The sequence below is a fragment of the Amblyomma americanum genome, chromosome 5, assembly GCF_052857255.1.
Source record: "Amblyomma americanum isolate KBUSLIRL-KWMA chromosome 5, ASM5285725v1, whole genome shotgun sequence".
In the NCBI taxonomy this organism is placed as follows: domain Eukaryota; kingdom Metazoa; phylum Arthropoda; class Arachnida; order Ixodida; family Ixodidae; genus Amblyomma; species Amblyomma americanum.
Window position 1 is genome coordinate 59,077,410 of NC_135501.1, and position 14,158 is coordinate 59,091,567.

At 44.8% G+C, this 14,158-nt stretch overlaps 1 protein-coding gene across 2 annotated transcripts in view; it reads right to left on the reverse strand.

Annotated features, from left to right (window-relative positions):
• The window catches only part of LOC144132481 (uncharacterized), a 39,136-nt gene that overhangs the window by 20,106 nt on the left and 4,872 nt on the right, over positions 1-14,158 (reverse strand). Inside the window, exon 1 of one of the 2 annotated variants that reach the window (XM_077664924.1) lies at positions 10,647-10,837. The exons of the other annotated variant lie outside the window; for it this stretch is intronic. Within the exon in view, the coding sequence (XP_077521050.1) occupies positions 10,647-10,822 (176 nt within the window). The 5' untranslated portion in view covers positions 10,823-10,837. Of the gene's footprint in view, positions 1-10,646; positions 10,838-14,158 lie in introns of those variants that run through there. 2 annotated transcript variants of the gene reach the window in all.

Genomic DNA, 14,158 nt, shown 5'->3' on the forward strand with positions numbered 1-14,158 from the left:
GACAGCCAATGAGGTTGCGGGCTGCCTGGCAAAGGCGTCCCTCATTGGCCCCGTGCTACCTATCGTTCCGGCTACAGCGTCAATCACAGCAGCGAGGTTTCGAAGACAGAATTTGTTAGGAACGACAACTGGACCTCTTTTAAGGTCTGAAGATTGCCTGCACCTGAGGCATTCGTGGAGCAGGCAATCATGCCATTCACGGCAGGTTGAGGTATCTCTATCAAGGCTCTGCTGCCGGATCCCACCCTTAAATTTTAATTTGCACTGGTGTGGGTTGGCGCTTAATCCCGTCTGCGTATTTTGCGGTGAGCACGAAACCATAGACCATTTTTTGCGGTTTTGTCGCCGGTACACCATGATGAGAAGACGGTTTTTAGAGGAACCACTAGAACAGCTTGGGCTTTGCTTGAACAGCCCAGTCTTATCGTCGTTTGGAGCCACCGTACCTGGGTACAGCCATAAGTCTGTTTTTACTGCCGTGCAATTTTTTTTAATAGAATCAAGACGGCTACCATGGGGGGGGGGGGGGGGGGGGGCGATAACTTTTTAAAAATTTTTCATTATTATTTTTATTCTTACAATTATGATTATCATTAATTTACTCGGTTATAAAGATCAGTCTCGATCTCCTGCGTTCGCTCTGCATTTCCCGCTCGTTTCATTTCGTTCTTCCTTTTTGTTTACTTCTTCCCTCCTTACCATTTCTTTTAATTCCGCCCAAGAATTATTTACCTCAAGAACTCTTTCTGCCCCCCAATTTTTGGCCAATCCCCCTATGTGGGCATGTGCCATAGAGTGTGGACAACAACAACAAAGGCAAATTCCCTTTCTTACACTGCAGATTAAGCCAAGGCTCCTGGCTGGGCGACAGCATACGTCGAACTATCCCTCATCGCTCCGGCATATGCACCTCAGAATGTATCGTGAGGCTGTGGGAATGGCTGTGCGCCACTCCTCAGGCACTCACCTTCGGCTTGATTTACTCGAAAATTTTACAGGCCTGAGCGCCAAGCGGAATCGCACTTTTGAAATCTGAAAAGCTTTTATGGCTGTTTACAAAAAAAAAATCTCATGTTCCTAAGGAAATCTTAAAATGTGATCGTTACACTTTGCATTTTCACAGGAGTAGAAGGCTCTTCCAATTAATATTATTTCCTGGTTTTGGCAATGTTGTGTAGTTTTTGGAATATTCACGTGTTGAAAAAAAAAATGAAAATGCTTCCAATTTCTTTTCTCATGTTACGCTTTCTAATAAGCGCTACAGTGCAGATTTGCATGAACGTGATGTAAAGCCGCGCAAACCTGTACTCGGGCCCCATGACTGTAAAATGGAGAGCTGGGCGAGATGGTGCATTTTGAAACAAGTAAAAGCAGCGGAAAGACGCAGACACAAAGAAGCACGCAGGACGACGGTGGACTATCAACCGTGCTTATTTCATTGAGGATCGCACAAATATACCGTTCAGCAATGCAGTCGGACATGTACAGATGACAACACACAAATATGAGAAATACCATCCAATAACACAGGTAAAAAGTGTCCTTCGCACCAAGCTTTCTTTAGATATATATGGATGCTCTAAAGATCTTAAGAACCGGATTTCCTTATGGAACAAGCTGACGTACGGATCCTGATGCAGTATCTTCTCTTTTTATGATGTGATATGCTTCTAAAATTTTGTGTTGCCTCCTTGTTTTAACCCGCCTAAGTATGGTGGTGTTCTTAAGTTACGGAGAGCAGTTATGATTCCTCCAATGGTTTGAAAAATTATCCCCGTCATGGAAAGGCATAGATCTGTCATTCCACTGTCATACACATAGCCACTCACGACGACCTGTCTAAGATAGTATAGCCGTTTCCTTTTTTCTAAAGCATTGCGCTTACATAGCGACAAGCATAAAAATGCTGAACAACACAGCCAGAATACGTGGAAAAAACATATCTTTACTACACTGCAACATTAGAAGTCTGCATAAAAACTATGACTCACTCGCTGCCTTTCTTTCTCACCAGAAAATGCGATATGATGTCATAGCAATTTCAGAAACGTGGCTTAAAGGAGACGAATCTCTGAATCTACCTGGTTATAAATTTGTGTCCTTGCCAAGAGCGGCTGGTTCTAGAGGCGGTGGTGTAGCTTTTTACCTGTCATCGGAAATCACTTACAAAAAATTACTGGACATTACAGAGACCAGTATGGGTAACTACGAAATGCTCTTTATAGAACTAGGGAACAACATGGTTATTGGTGTCATGTACCGTCCACCCATGTCTAGAACTCAGCCATTTTTGGACAAACTAGAAGAGGCACTGTACAGCCTCACAAATAAGGAAAAAAAGACGGGTATTTGTGGCGACGTTAACATAAACACAGCTGTTTCATCTAGTAGTGAATACGTAAATCTTTTGTCATCCTACGGCTTTCAAAACCATATAGCAAGTCCAACCAGAATAACGCCAACATCATCATCTACAATAGATCACATATTATCAAATTTGGATGTCAGCCCCTTGAAATTTGGTGTGATAAAATATAACATTACAGACCATTTCCCGACCTTTCTTATCGCTCCTAAAATAGCTGTACATCATTCCAAGGACAACACTCATATGTCACCTAGATGGGACTATGAGGCAACAAAAATTTCTATCCAAGAAAAAGACTTTTCAAGCATCGATTTTGATGACGCCAACAAAGCATATAATGCATTCAGCACGCTGCTTTCATCATGTTGCGTCCAAAAGCAATACAACTCTCGCAGAGCATGGCGCCTTCATTCACCTATTTGTCCTTGGATGAATGAAGAAATACTCTCCATAATCAGACTAAAAGAGCATTGGCATACTAAGTTGATGAAAAATCCAAACAACAATTATTACAAGGAAAAGTACAGAAGCATACGGAATATGTCACTTTCTATGATGCGGAGGCGAAAAAAACAGTATTATAGCAACCTGGTTAAGAAAGCCCAAGGTAACTCAAAAGAAATATGGCGGATAATCGCTTCCATTACTAGATCCCTCGAGAAATGTAGTATTTTGCCATAGCTCAGTGCCTTCAACTCTGACCTAGCATGTCTTGCTTCAACGTTCAACCATTTTTTTCTTAACATAGGTAATAGTATAGCTGCCACCTTGCAAATCAACTCTTGTACTGTTTTGCCAACTCCGTGCTCTAGTACTTTTGCTTACACAGAGATAACAGCTGCCGAAATTGTTGCTGTCGTCCGCCAGATGTCGCCTAATAAAGCTATGGGTCATGACGACATATCAGTGAACATCATTAAGGACAACATTCATATTTTGTGCCTTCCACTGGAAAAAATATTTAATCAGGCTTTTTTTATCGGGTATCTATCCTGAAACGCTCAAGATTGGGAGAGTTGTACCGATCTACAAAAACGACAATTCCAATGATGTAGAAAATTACCGCCCAATCACCATACTGAGTTGCATTAATACGCTCTTCGAAAAACTAATAGCTAAGAGAATACAGGATTTTGTTGAAAAATATGGCATCTTAGCCAGAGAACAGCATGGTTTCCGCAGAGGTCATTCTACAGGCACAGCAGTACATTCAGCAACAGAAATAATTACCCGGGCTTTAAATTCAAACAAGATTATTATAGGCATATTCCTTGACATTAGAAAAGCATTCGACACTGTTAAACATGACATTTTGTTACAGAAACTTGAAAGTTATGGATTTCGAGGACCAGCCAGCAATTTTTTCCGTAGCTACCTAACTAACCGCATGCAATTCGTGCAAATCTCAGATCAAAGATCTTCAATGGGGGAAGTTAGGACAGGAGTTCCGCAAGGGTCAGTACTTGGCCCCCTGCTTTTTTCCCTCTTTATAAATGATTTTCCTCGTTTCATTGAGCATGGACAAGCAGTCATGTACGCAGATGACACAGCTCTACTAATACCTCATCATTCGGCAGAAAAGGCTGAATCACTTGCAAATGATAGCCTCTAAAAAGCAGCAAATTGGTTTAGCACTAACAAACTAGCGCTAAATGTTAAAAAAACAAAGTTCATTGCTTTCACCTCCCGTCGTAAATCTACCCCCGTAGAATGTAGTCTGCATCTCGATGGATTACCAATTGAACGTGTTCAAAGCTACAAATATTTAGGAGTAACTCTTGATGAGAATCTACACTGGGCACCTCATACAGAAAACTTATGCAAAAAGTTAACCTCTGGGTGCTATGCACTAATTAAAGCACAAAAACATTTTGACCAGAACACACTACGAATGATATATTTCAGCGTTTTCCATAACAATTTAATATACTGCATTGAATCCTGGGGTTTCACCTTCGCATCTTACTTAGCAAAAGTTAGCACTCTCCAGAAAAGGGCTGTCAGAATAATATCATATGCACCGAGAGCAATACCATCCAAACCTCTTTTTGATGAATTAAGCATAATGCCCTTCACCAATGTACGTGAGTACAAAACGGCCATTTTAGTCCGCCAGATAATTAGCACGAACTCTCCACATCCTTCTTCCATATTCATCTCTCCCAAACGTGACACTAGGCAGGCACAGCACAATAATTTTAATTTACCCATAGCTCACAACATATACGGGCGGCGCTCAATTTCTTTTATCGGGGCTAAAATATGGAATACCGTGCCGTGTTACATGAAATACACGTCCAACTTTGTTTCTAAACTAAAACGCCACTACCTTAACAAGCAATCTGATGCACCAAGCTAAACACGTGTTGTTGCTCATAGCAATGCTCCATATAGTGATTGTTTAACTCTGACAATGTTTGTAATGGATCCATCACTAGCCATAGCGGCTAAGGATCCTGATGACTACACAGCATTTTGTGTATCAATTTCTGCGTGAACAAACGTTCTGATTCTGAAACGTTCTGATTCTCTAAGCCGCTCATTTAAACAGTGGCCCGCTTGGCCGACGTAAATGTTTCCGCACGATGACGATATGCAGTAGACAACTTGCGCTGCACAGGCGACGCACTCTCAAGCGTTGTTTATAGTGCACTGTGGTTTTATCTTTTTTTTTTCTGACCAATGCTCCTGGACAAACTAACCAGTTTTCGGGGCCGAGAAACTTCGACACGGTGTTCGCAACCTTCTTAATGTTGCTCGAAAGTGTGTGCACGTAAGACATAACCTTATTCTTTTTTCTTTTTTTCTGCCTGCTCTGTTTCTTTCGGTTTTACTGTCTCCAGGAGCTTCACACAGACCCCTTTGATAACATGTATTGGGAAACCTGCTTCTTTTAGTCGTGGTTGTTTGTGCAGAAAACTATCTTTCACCGTGTGGAAGCGACTCTTCTGCAGCGCGTTCGTCATACATAATGTAGCTATATCCCTTTTCGTTAGTCTTTAGTGGCAGGAGTTGTATGGCAGCAAGGATTTCTATGTTCGTGGAGCATAGGTCTAGCAATGACTTGAAGCGCCTGCGACGAAAGGAAGACAAAACGTATATGCATTGTTCGTAGCGTCTTGGGACTCGTCTTCATGGGTGGAGTCCCTAGTCCAGGACTCCTGCGGCGGCTGCGAAGGCTGGACCCGTTCGATCAGCGAAAGCCGATCTCCGGGTTCCCAGCTGGACAGTGCCACCTCCCATTTCTTAGGCATGGCATTATGTATGACTGTGACTGCAAGGTTTTTTTGACATTCCCATGTGGCGTGGTATAGCGTGGCTGTCTCTCCGCACCATGGGCATGCGGGCCTGTATGTCCTTCGGCGAAATTCTTTGAAAAGGACTGAAGCATTACCTAGCACCCTATGCTGCAGCTAGGCCATGAGCTGGCTGGCAACGTACGCCACATCGCAGGCAAATCACCTTCACAGGAGAGGATGACCTGTAGTTCAGAAGGAGCTTACTTGCCTTCTGTGGGGCCAGCTCAACAGAAGGGACACGGGGCAGAACAAGAACCTGTTCCTCCCCATTCTCGACTACTTTCAGGCTGAGGAATTAACTCTACTGCAGTTCGATATGGATGGAAGCTTCATTGTTATGCCAAAAGATGTCATTAATGGAAAAGTGCTGGTCGCTGTAGACAACAGTTTTACTATATCCAAGACAAGGACAGCAAGAGTGAAAGGAAAAGGAATGAATATTCTCTACACGTAAAACCTTGACAGGCTTGAAAGGTGGTCAGTTCTTGTAAAGGCTACAAGCTAAGAGCGTTCTCCATACAGAAAACGCACAAAATTTATATCCCGCTGAGAACTATCATCACAGAGCGTGGATCGTTGGAAAAAATTGTCGCAGAGTTCATAAAAACAGTTTTCTGGCCTGGAACATTGTGATCCATTTTCATTTAAAAGTTCATTGAATTTAACAGTGGCTCTAAAGCAAGGAATTGAAAATGCAAGTTTGGCTGCTCTTATAGACATCCAGGAGCTTTGCTACTCGGTGTCCCGTGGTGAGCTACTTCAGGCAGCACGCCACCTAATCGACGAATCTGGTGCGGTTCAGTTCTGGAACATGTGCGGATGCTCTGTAGGTGATTTTTTTATAACTTTGCACGGCCTACCTATCTTAGACGTTCGTGCACTTTAATGCTGACGTGTATGCCCAGAAGAATGGAATGTGCATAGAGTGTTGTGTTGCGCTAAATTTAACTAGCATTTATTAATGCGAATGGCTTAGAGGGCTATGTTGACGCTGTAAATATCCACAAAATGTGTCGCCGGAAGTTGGTTCCCTGTAACGTCATGAGTCATGTAAGTGATGAGGCAAGAGAGCAAAAATAAGAAGAAATGGGATATAGAAAGGAATAGAACCCTGACCGCCAGCGTGCGAGATGTGACAGGATGGCGGAAAATTTAGGGACAGAAGAGAGGAGGAAGAATGATGGAAAGAGACACGCGGCGCGAGACCGCGTCCGCCGAAGCGACGACGCTGGTATGGGCAACCGATATCGCAGGTGCAGTCGAATTCCCAGCGATGTCATTAATGGTTGACCTCATTGTGGTGGCAGTGTTCCCGAATACATCCACTAAAATTTTAAGCTACCATTCGCCGCACAGCATTCTGGGTGATATCAGACCATTTCTCTTTGTATATATCTTACATGTTTTAGTAAAGTTGGGGGCTAGCTTGCGACAGGGATTCGGACCGATGACATTTGCACCTTGAATTTCTGAGACTGTTTTTTTCTTTAAGGTGCGGCTGATGTGTCCACCGAGATGTCGAGATAACAAGTTGGAGCCTAACTTGCGACAGCGTATACACCTTCAGTTGCATGCTTTAAGGCGTGGCTGAGGTGTCTACCGAGATGACGAGATTTGAGAGCTACTGCGCCCTGTCCTTTCCTCAGAAACCATTCTTTTTCTCAAAACATACTTTTTCGCATTCCTACACGGAAGCAGACTTAACTCAACGAGGCAGGCAGGTTCTTGCTACCTCTTCCACGCTCCTCCCGACGAAGCCAGATCACCACGGAATAAAGAATTTATTTACATTATTTACACATTTGAGCCAACTTTGCTGCCATCAGGATGCGGCCTCTCGTCTCGGCATTAACCATCCGTCTCTCCCGTTCTTCTCGGTCGTCTCTTCCCGGTCCTCCTTTCCAGCTTGCTTCTCTCTCTCTTCCTTGCTTCCCCGTCGTTCCCTTCGGTCGGCTTCTTGTGAAGGCATCTTGACTGGTTCCCGGAATCCGACGACCGTTACAGAGGCGCCGCCTCTCCCAGACGCAGACTTCGGTTTTATCGGATGATGCTCCCGTAACTGCTGTTCGGGGGGTGTCTCTCATTCGTCGCCGCTGAGCGGCAAGCACACACATAGAAACACAACGCGCCGGCCGTTTCTTCTAACTACGTTCCTATGCGCTAAGGCCGCGTGCCCGACTGAACGTCTTGCTGGGCAAGTTAACAGTTCATATTTAGTTTCAGGCGCGAAAAAGGCACAACACAAGGCAGAAAGACGGTACGGAGCGCCACTCAAAAACTGATTTATTCGAAGGCAACACGCACGGATATATATCGTCTTACATGCAAGGAATACTGTCATCTTCAAAGTTGTTATGATAGCGAACGGGTGAAAAATTGTTCTCTGCCTTAACAACGATATGGGCGTGTCGCTGACACACATACTTACTTTCGTTGCAATTAAAAAATCTTCGATTAATTCCCTAGCTTTTGTGTCTTTGCTTTTTGAGAGAATTCGCACACCGAAAAAACATCGCTCACAAGAGAGGGACGGGCAAAACCTTATATGCATAGGCATATTTGGGCTCCTTTATCTTGCTCAACGCTTCTTTCGTGTTTCCTGATATGGTCGTTAACGCAACGCGCAGTTTGGCCTATATAGGAGCGGCCGCACGAAAGGGGAATTTCGCAGACTCCATCAGCGCACTTCATGAGTGATCGCCATTGTTTGGTGCCACACATCCGCTCTTCTTTGCGTCCTCTTTCAATACGAGAGAAAAAGCTTTCGAGCTTTTGATGGGCTGAAAGGCAAGCGGCACACCATGCCTGCTCGCGACGTTTTTCAAGTTCTGGGCTAACTTGTGCCCGTGGGGCACCACCACCGGTCGCACCACCTCTTCTCGACGGCAATATTGCCCAGCTCTCGCAGTCTTTCTCTTCATCTTCTTTAGGAGGCTTTCAGCGACCGTCGTTACGAGCGAACCAGGGGACCCAGCTGAAGACAGCCTGGAAAATTGGTTTTGAAAACTTAGGTGCATCTTGTGAGAGCATGATTTTCTGGGGCTGATTCGATGCTAATGGAAGGTATCATTCCTTTTATTAGTTTGAAATGAGCATTGATATGGCAGAAGCCCCGTCTTTGTGCGTGGAGCATGGGCCCAACAAACCTGCTCCTCACAAAACTCGACACTAAGATCTAAAAACTGTAAAACAATACCTTCAGGTGCTTCACATGTGAAACGTAAGCCATTTCCATGTTGCCGAAATAAGGATAAAATATCGCGCGCACTTTCTTCGAAGGTCAAATTTCCGTCCTTAGTAAAAATGAATAAAAAATCATCCACATATCACAACAATTTAAAAACGTTGCTAGGTGGTGTTGTGCTCGCGCTTCCTTCCTGCTGTCGAGTTCGGCGAATTTGGACATGGGGATGATTCCCTGAGGACCACCGCGAGGGTAGGTGAGGCCTCTGAGGGAGACGCGGCTGCAGGAATGCCGGCAGCAGCGACGATAATAGCGTCCCCGCGTGTTCGAACAGGCCATCGGATGCAGCGACGATATTAGCGTTCCCACGTGTTCGAACAGGTAATCGGGTGCAGCGACGATAATAGCGTCCCCACGTGTTCGTTCCGGTCATCAGACGACGAAGTACAAGATCGGTGTGGTCCCCTTCAGTCAAGCTGGGGTTGAACAATTACCCTAGTGCCGCGCCTTCAACAGAGGTTCCGCGTTCCGGTCATCAGTAAAAGATCTTTCAACCCCTGCTGGGAGACAGCCCGCATTCCTGTGTCACGCAGGCGCCTTCCGGGTCCACATGGGCGCGGTCCGGACACACGTGCGCGCCCACATGGAGGCCACGTGGACGACAACGTGACCGGGTCCTGTTCCCTTTCCCTCGACCGAGCTGCGAGAGAACATCAGGTGCCGTGGGTGGTACCATCAGTGTCATCGCGTGAGTGGACATTTCTTCGAACTGTATTCCCCAGCAAGGGATGTGGGGAATTGTCACCACTTCGCGCACTTTTGCGTGCGCTCCCAGACACCCTTAGACCGGGGGGGGGGGGGGGGGGGGGGGGGGAGGTAGCGGCCTCGGTCACAGAGGAGACGCCCTCGACTCGGCGTGGCAAACTCAGCTGGAAACCACCTACCAAGTGACATGGGGTTGGTCGTTTGGTGCACAGCTTTCGCCGGACGCAAGCCAGAGAATGGGTCGGAGCCAAAGGTTCACAAAACAAAACAAAGTTTATACAGCGAAGATACATGTTGAAACATGTAGGACAACATATGGATTACAAATGTTAAAAAACCGGTTACCAAGGCTTTTAAATACGTTGCATAAGAAAAACATACAACCCGAAAATATTACTTTCAAGAAACTTCACCACTACTTTACGAACTAAAAATAAGAACAACAAAAGAGTCTCACAATATACTATCTCAAAGCGTCACTTTCATTTTGCTATGTTGTCTATATATCTCCGGCGATGGGATTTGTTGAAAGTGTGTGCCCTCTTGTTGCAGTCAGGTTTTCGTGGAAACTTCCTTTTTTCAATGTATAGCTTTTGTTTGCGGTTTCACACTTTCATGCATTTTGTCTTGCGGTTGCTGACCGCTACCTGTAGTTGCCAGTGTGGGGGCCTGCGGCCTTGTCAAGCTGCCTTAATGACAGCTTTTTCTGCTGGCCTCCGGCATCATGTACGTGTGATGCAAATAAAGTTATTATTATTATTATTATTATTATTATAATTATTATTATTATTATTATTATTATTATTATTATTATTATTATTATTATTATTATTATTATTATTATTATTATTATTATTATACGATACAAAGGATTGCACTATCATTTGTACGAGAACATGCAATGTGATTAACCAATACCACGCAACACGTGCAAGGTAACACTTGAGAGAGATAACAATTCAACAAAATCTTTGCATCTAAAGTGCACTAACACATTGAGAGACAAATAAACAAAACACAATTTGTTCACCGGGCATTGCGACAGTCCGACGACTTCAGGAGCACGATGGGCCGATCCGCAGACTGGCGCACGTTGTCTCGCTGGTCCAGGCTGGGAGAGTGGATTCTCCCGGGAGTCGAGCGGGCGCGCTTCTCGGAAGCTTGAACGGCGGCTCGGGCTAACAGACAGCGGTTGCAGCCCCTCATTTATAAGCGCGGACCGCGTCTGTTTTTCCTTCGCGCCAGGGCAGGCGCGCACATACACGCAGCTTCAACCGCACAAACTCCTCCTTTTTGCGCCGGGCGCGCGACCCCATTGGTCGAGCGCAGAAACCACCTTCTAGAAGAATCTAGGTCATTCGCAGCACGCTGAGTAATCGATGCGGGAGTGAAGGCAGGAGGGTATCACTTTGGCGCCGTCAAGGTTACGACCTTGCCGTCGACAAGAAGCAAAAACTTCTCCAACATTCGAGAAAAATTGACGCCGCGCGCGGCCATGCCCCCCCCCCCCCCCCCCCCCCCCCCCCCCCCCCGCGCGCCGCGCCGGCGAGCTGAGTGGAAACTCACGCCACCCCTGAGGTTCCTTCCCCGATGTTTTCTTGTTTTATTTTACCGCGCGCGTGCGCGATTGCTTACGCGCAGCGCCGGTTTATTTCGAACAAGCGCCGAATTTTGTGACAGGAATACGAAGAGCATTTAACGAGCTGCTGGTTTGGTACCAGAGGAGAGCCCCCCTCTTGAGATACCCTTTGCTGGGAGAGACTCCCGACTGCTAAGAAGCTCTCTTTGCTGAGAAGCACTCTCAGTTGCCCGTACTTGTACGTTATGTAAATACTCTTTGTATAAAGTTTTCCAAGTTTTCTTCCTCCGATCGTCCTCGTCTCTTCTCCGGCCCAGTCACGCTACCTGAGTTCCAACTACTGGTGGCAGGTGTGGGATTCTGCTATCTGAATCCCAACAGTGGTAAAACGTGGTGTAAAACTTTATCCATTTGTGAAGGAAAAATAACGAAACAGGCGCGACACAGGAGCATAGAGATATGCCAGCTTTCTGCAGAAAACACTGCTCGTCACATGTTACAAAGGGGGATTGTAAGTAAAACTGTAAAAGGGTTAAAAAATCATCGATGGATACACCCAGAGTATTTTGAAAAGATATAGGTTCTTTACTTTCAATGCGCTCTCTGACTGCAGTGAAGAAGGCTTCTTGGGAACAGAATAAAATAAATCCACATCTACCGAAAAGGCGCGTCACAATTCACAATGCAATTTTAAGAATTCACAAACTTCATCGTATTTTTTGCTAAGAAACGGGTCTTCCACATCACGCTTACCCAAATTTTCAAACAAGAATCGGCTAAGCGAGTTCTGCCAAGACCCTTTTTCAGTAACAACAGTTATACAGGGCAATTCTTTCTTGTGCGTTTTTACCAAATAGAACACTTTCAATGCATTATTCTTGCATTTGGCAATCTGTTTACCAAGGCGGACTAAACCTATAGCTGCTCACAGATAGCAACAGCCCTGTTCTTAACTATCGTAGCTTTCACATTGATATCGTAAAATTGTTTTCAATTGCCCGGGCTGCTCTTTCCTAAAATTAACTTCATATAAAACTACACATTCACCTTTCTGATCTGCTTATAAACGCCCTAGGTTATTTCCCATAAAGAAAGACAATGACTAGGGGTGAAGTTCCCTTATGACAAACAGGTACCCGGTTGCAGGATCTGAGAAGGCAGTCAACGCCCTCAAGTAGGCACTTTTCATGCTCCTCTGAATTAGCCTTACTGGCGATTCGACGATTGATGGCAATCAGTTCTTGCGGCGACACTTGTGAATCAAGTCCATACTTGGGTCCCTTCCGAAGAACTGATGACATTTTCTCAGGCAGGCGAATGTCCCGCACAACCCCTGATCCCCCCACAGTTATTCTTCGTGCATTTAACGCTGCGTTGACGAGGGAATCGGGGAACATGACAGAAATGTTCAGCAATATAAATAAGGCTCAGATATTCTTGAAGATATCAAATCTTGCCCGTGATGCTCTTTGAGCCATGTTTTTCCGGTGTGCGATTTTTCCCAAAAAGCAGAGATACCAAAGCTAGGGAATTAATCGGAGCTTTTTGTATTCAAACGAAAGTAACCATGTGGTTCAGCGACACGTACATATCGTTGTTAAGACTGATAACAATGTTTTCACCCTTTCGCTATCATATCAACTTTCAAGATGATAGTAATCCTTGCATATAAGACGGCATATATTTGTGCATGTTGCCTTCGAATAAATCAGTTGTGAGTGGCGCTCCTCCCGCATTTCTGCCTTGTGTTGTTTGCTTTTTCGCGCCTGCAACCAAAGATGAAGCAGACTTAGATGCCTTCAGATTTTTTTCGCTCTTTTTCACTTCTTGATTGAATTTGAACTTCAACTTGAAGATTGAATTTGACCCGTGTGACTGAAGTCCTATGGTATGTGGATGACTTTTTAGTACTTTTCATTGTTTAACCCAATGGCAATGTGCACAATGCAGCCGATGATATTTTAGACTGTTTTAGATCATGCTATAACTTGCTTAGTTTTACTCATGAATTATCAGACCGCAAGGCCATGAGCTTTTTAGACCTCCCTTTAACCTTTTTTGGCGACTGTAACCTTGCTGGACCTACGCCCCAGGAACAAAGAAAACCTTGGTGCCATGCAGCACCTGTCACTCAAAGCTAAATAAAAAGTGCAGAGCTATTTTATGTCTGAAGAACGCGGTGCAGAAATGTTGCTTCCACATTGTGCAATATATCATCCTCCACCGAAAGTAACAGCTAAAAAGAAGCAAGGTTCGCCATGCATGTTACAAAAAAGTTATCTGCAAAGATCCTGAAGACAGCGAAACCGAAAGTTTATTACAGCTCCGAAGAAAGCTGCTACCCTACATCAAAGAGGCTAGCATGTCAGGTTCTCATGTCAGATATCAGGTGTACCCGGTGCTCACAACCAGCTAAAGATGTGAGAATTGTGCCGGTTGGCGAGTTGTGCGTCTTAAATTTGTTCATCGCGGCGGGACGAAGCAGATTGGAAGGATTTTAGCAACACTTGTTTTTGGGCTATTTGGTAAGCAATGAACTTATAAGGACCAGCGCAAAAGGACAAAGAACAGTAATGAAGGCGGACGACATGGACAGAGGCGCTGAGCGTTCAACTTGATTTCGGAAGAAACTAGTGCACTGCATTTATATCATTTCCTCTCAGAGACCACGAGTCATTGTCATATCTAAATTGTCTTGCTCTGCTTGTGGGTCATGGTTCCTGACAGGAAACTGTATAAATACGTCGCACAGGTTTCTTCCGAACAGTTCAGCATTTCTGTCCGTGTCTTTCTCCTTCATTCTTGTCCGTTATCCCTCTTCTCTGGTTCTTACGGGATTGGAATGGGACTACAGGGACGTTACTTTTCAGCAGACGGCTTTTAATAGGCTATGAAGAATATTGTGCACAAGGGTAACAAATAACCAGAACAGAAAGAGTGCATGCACAACAAATTATTGTTAA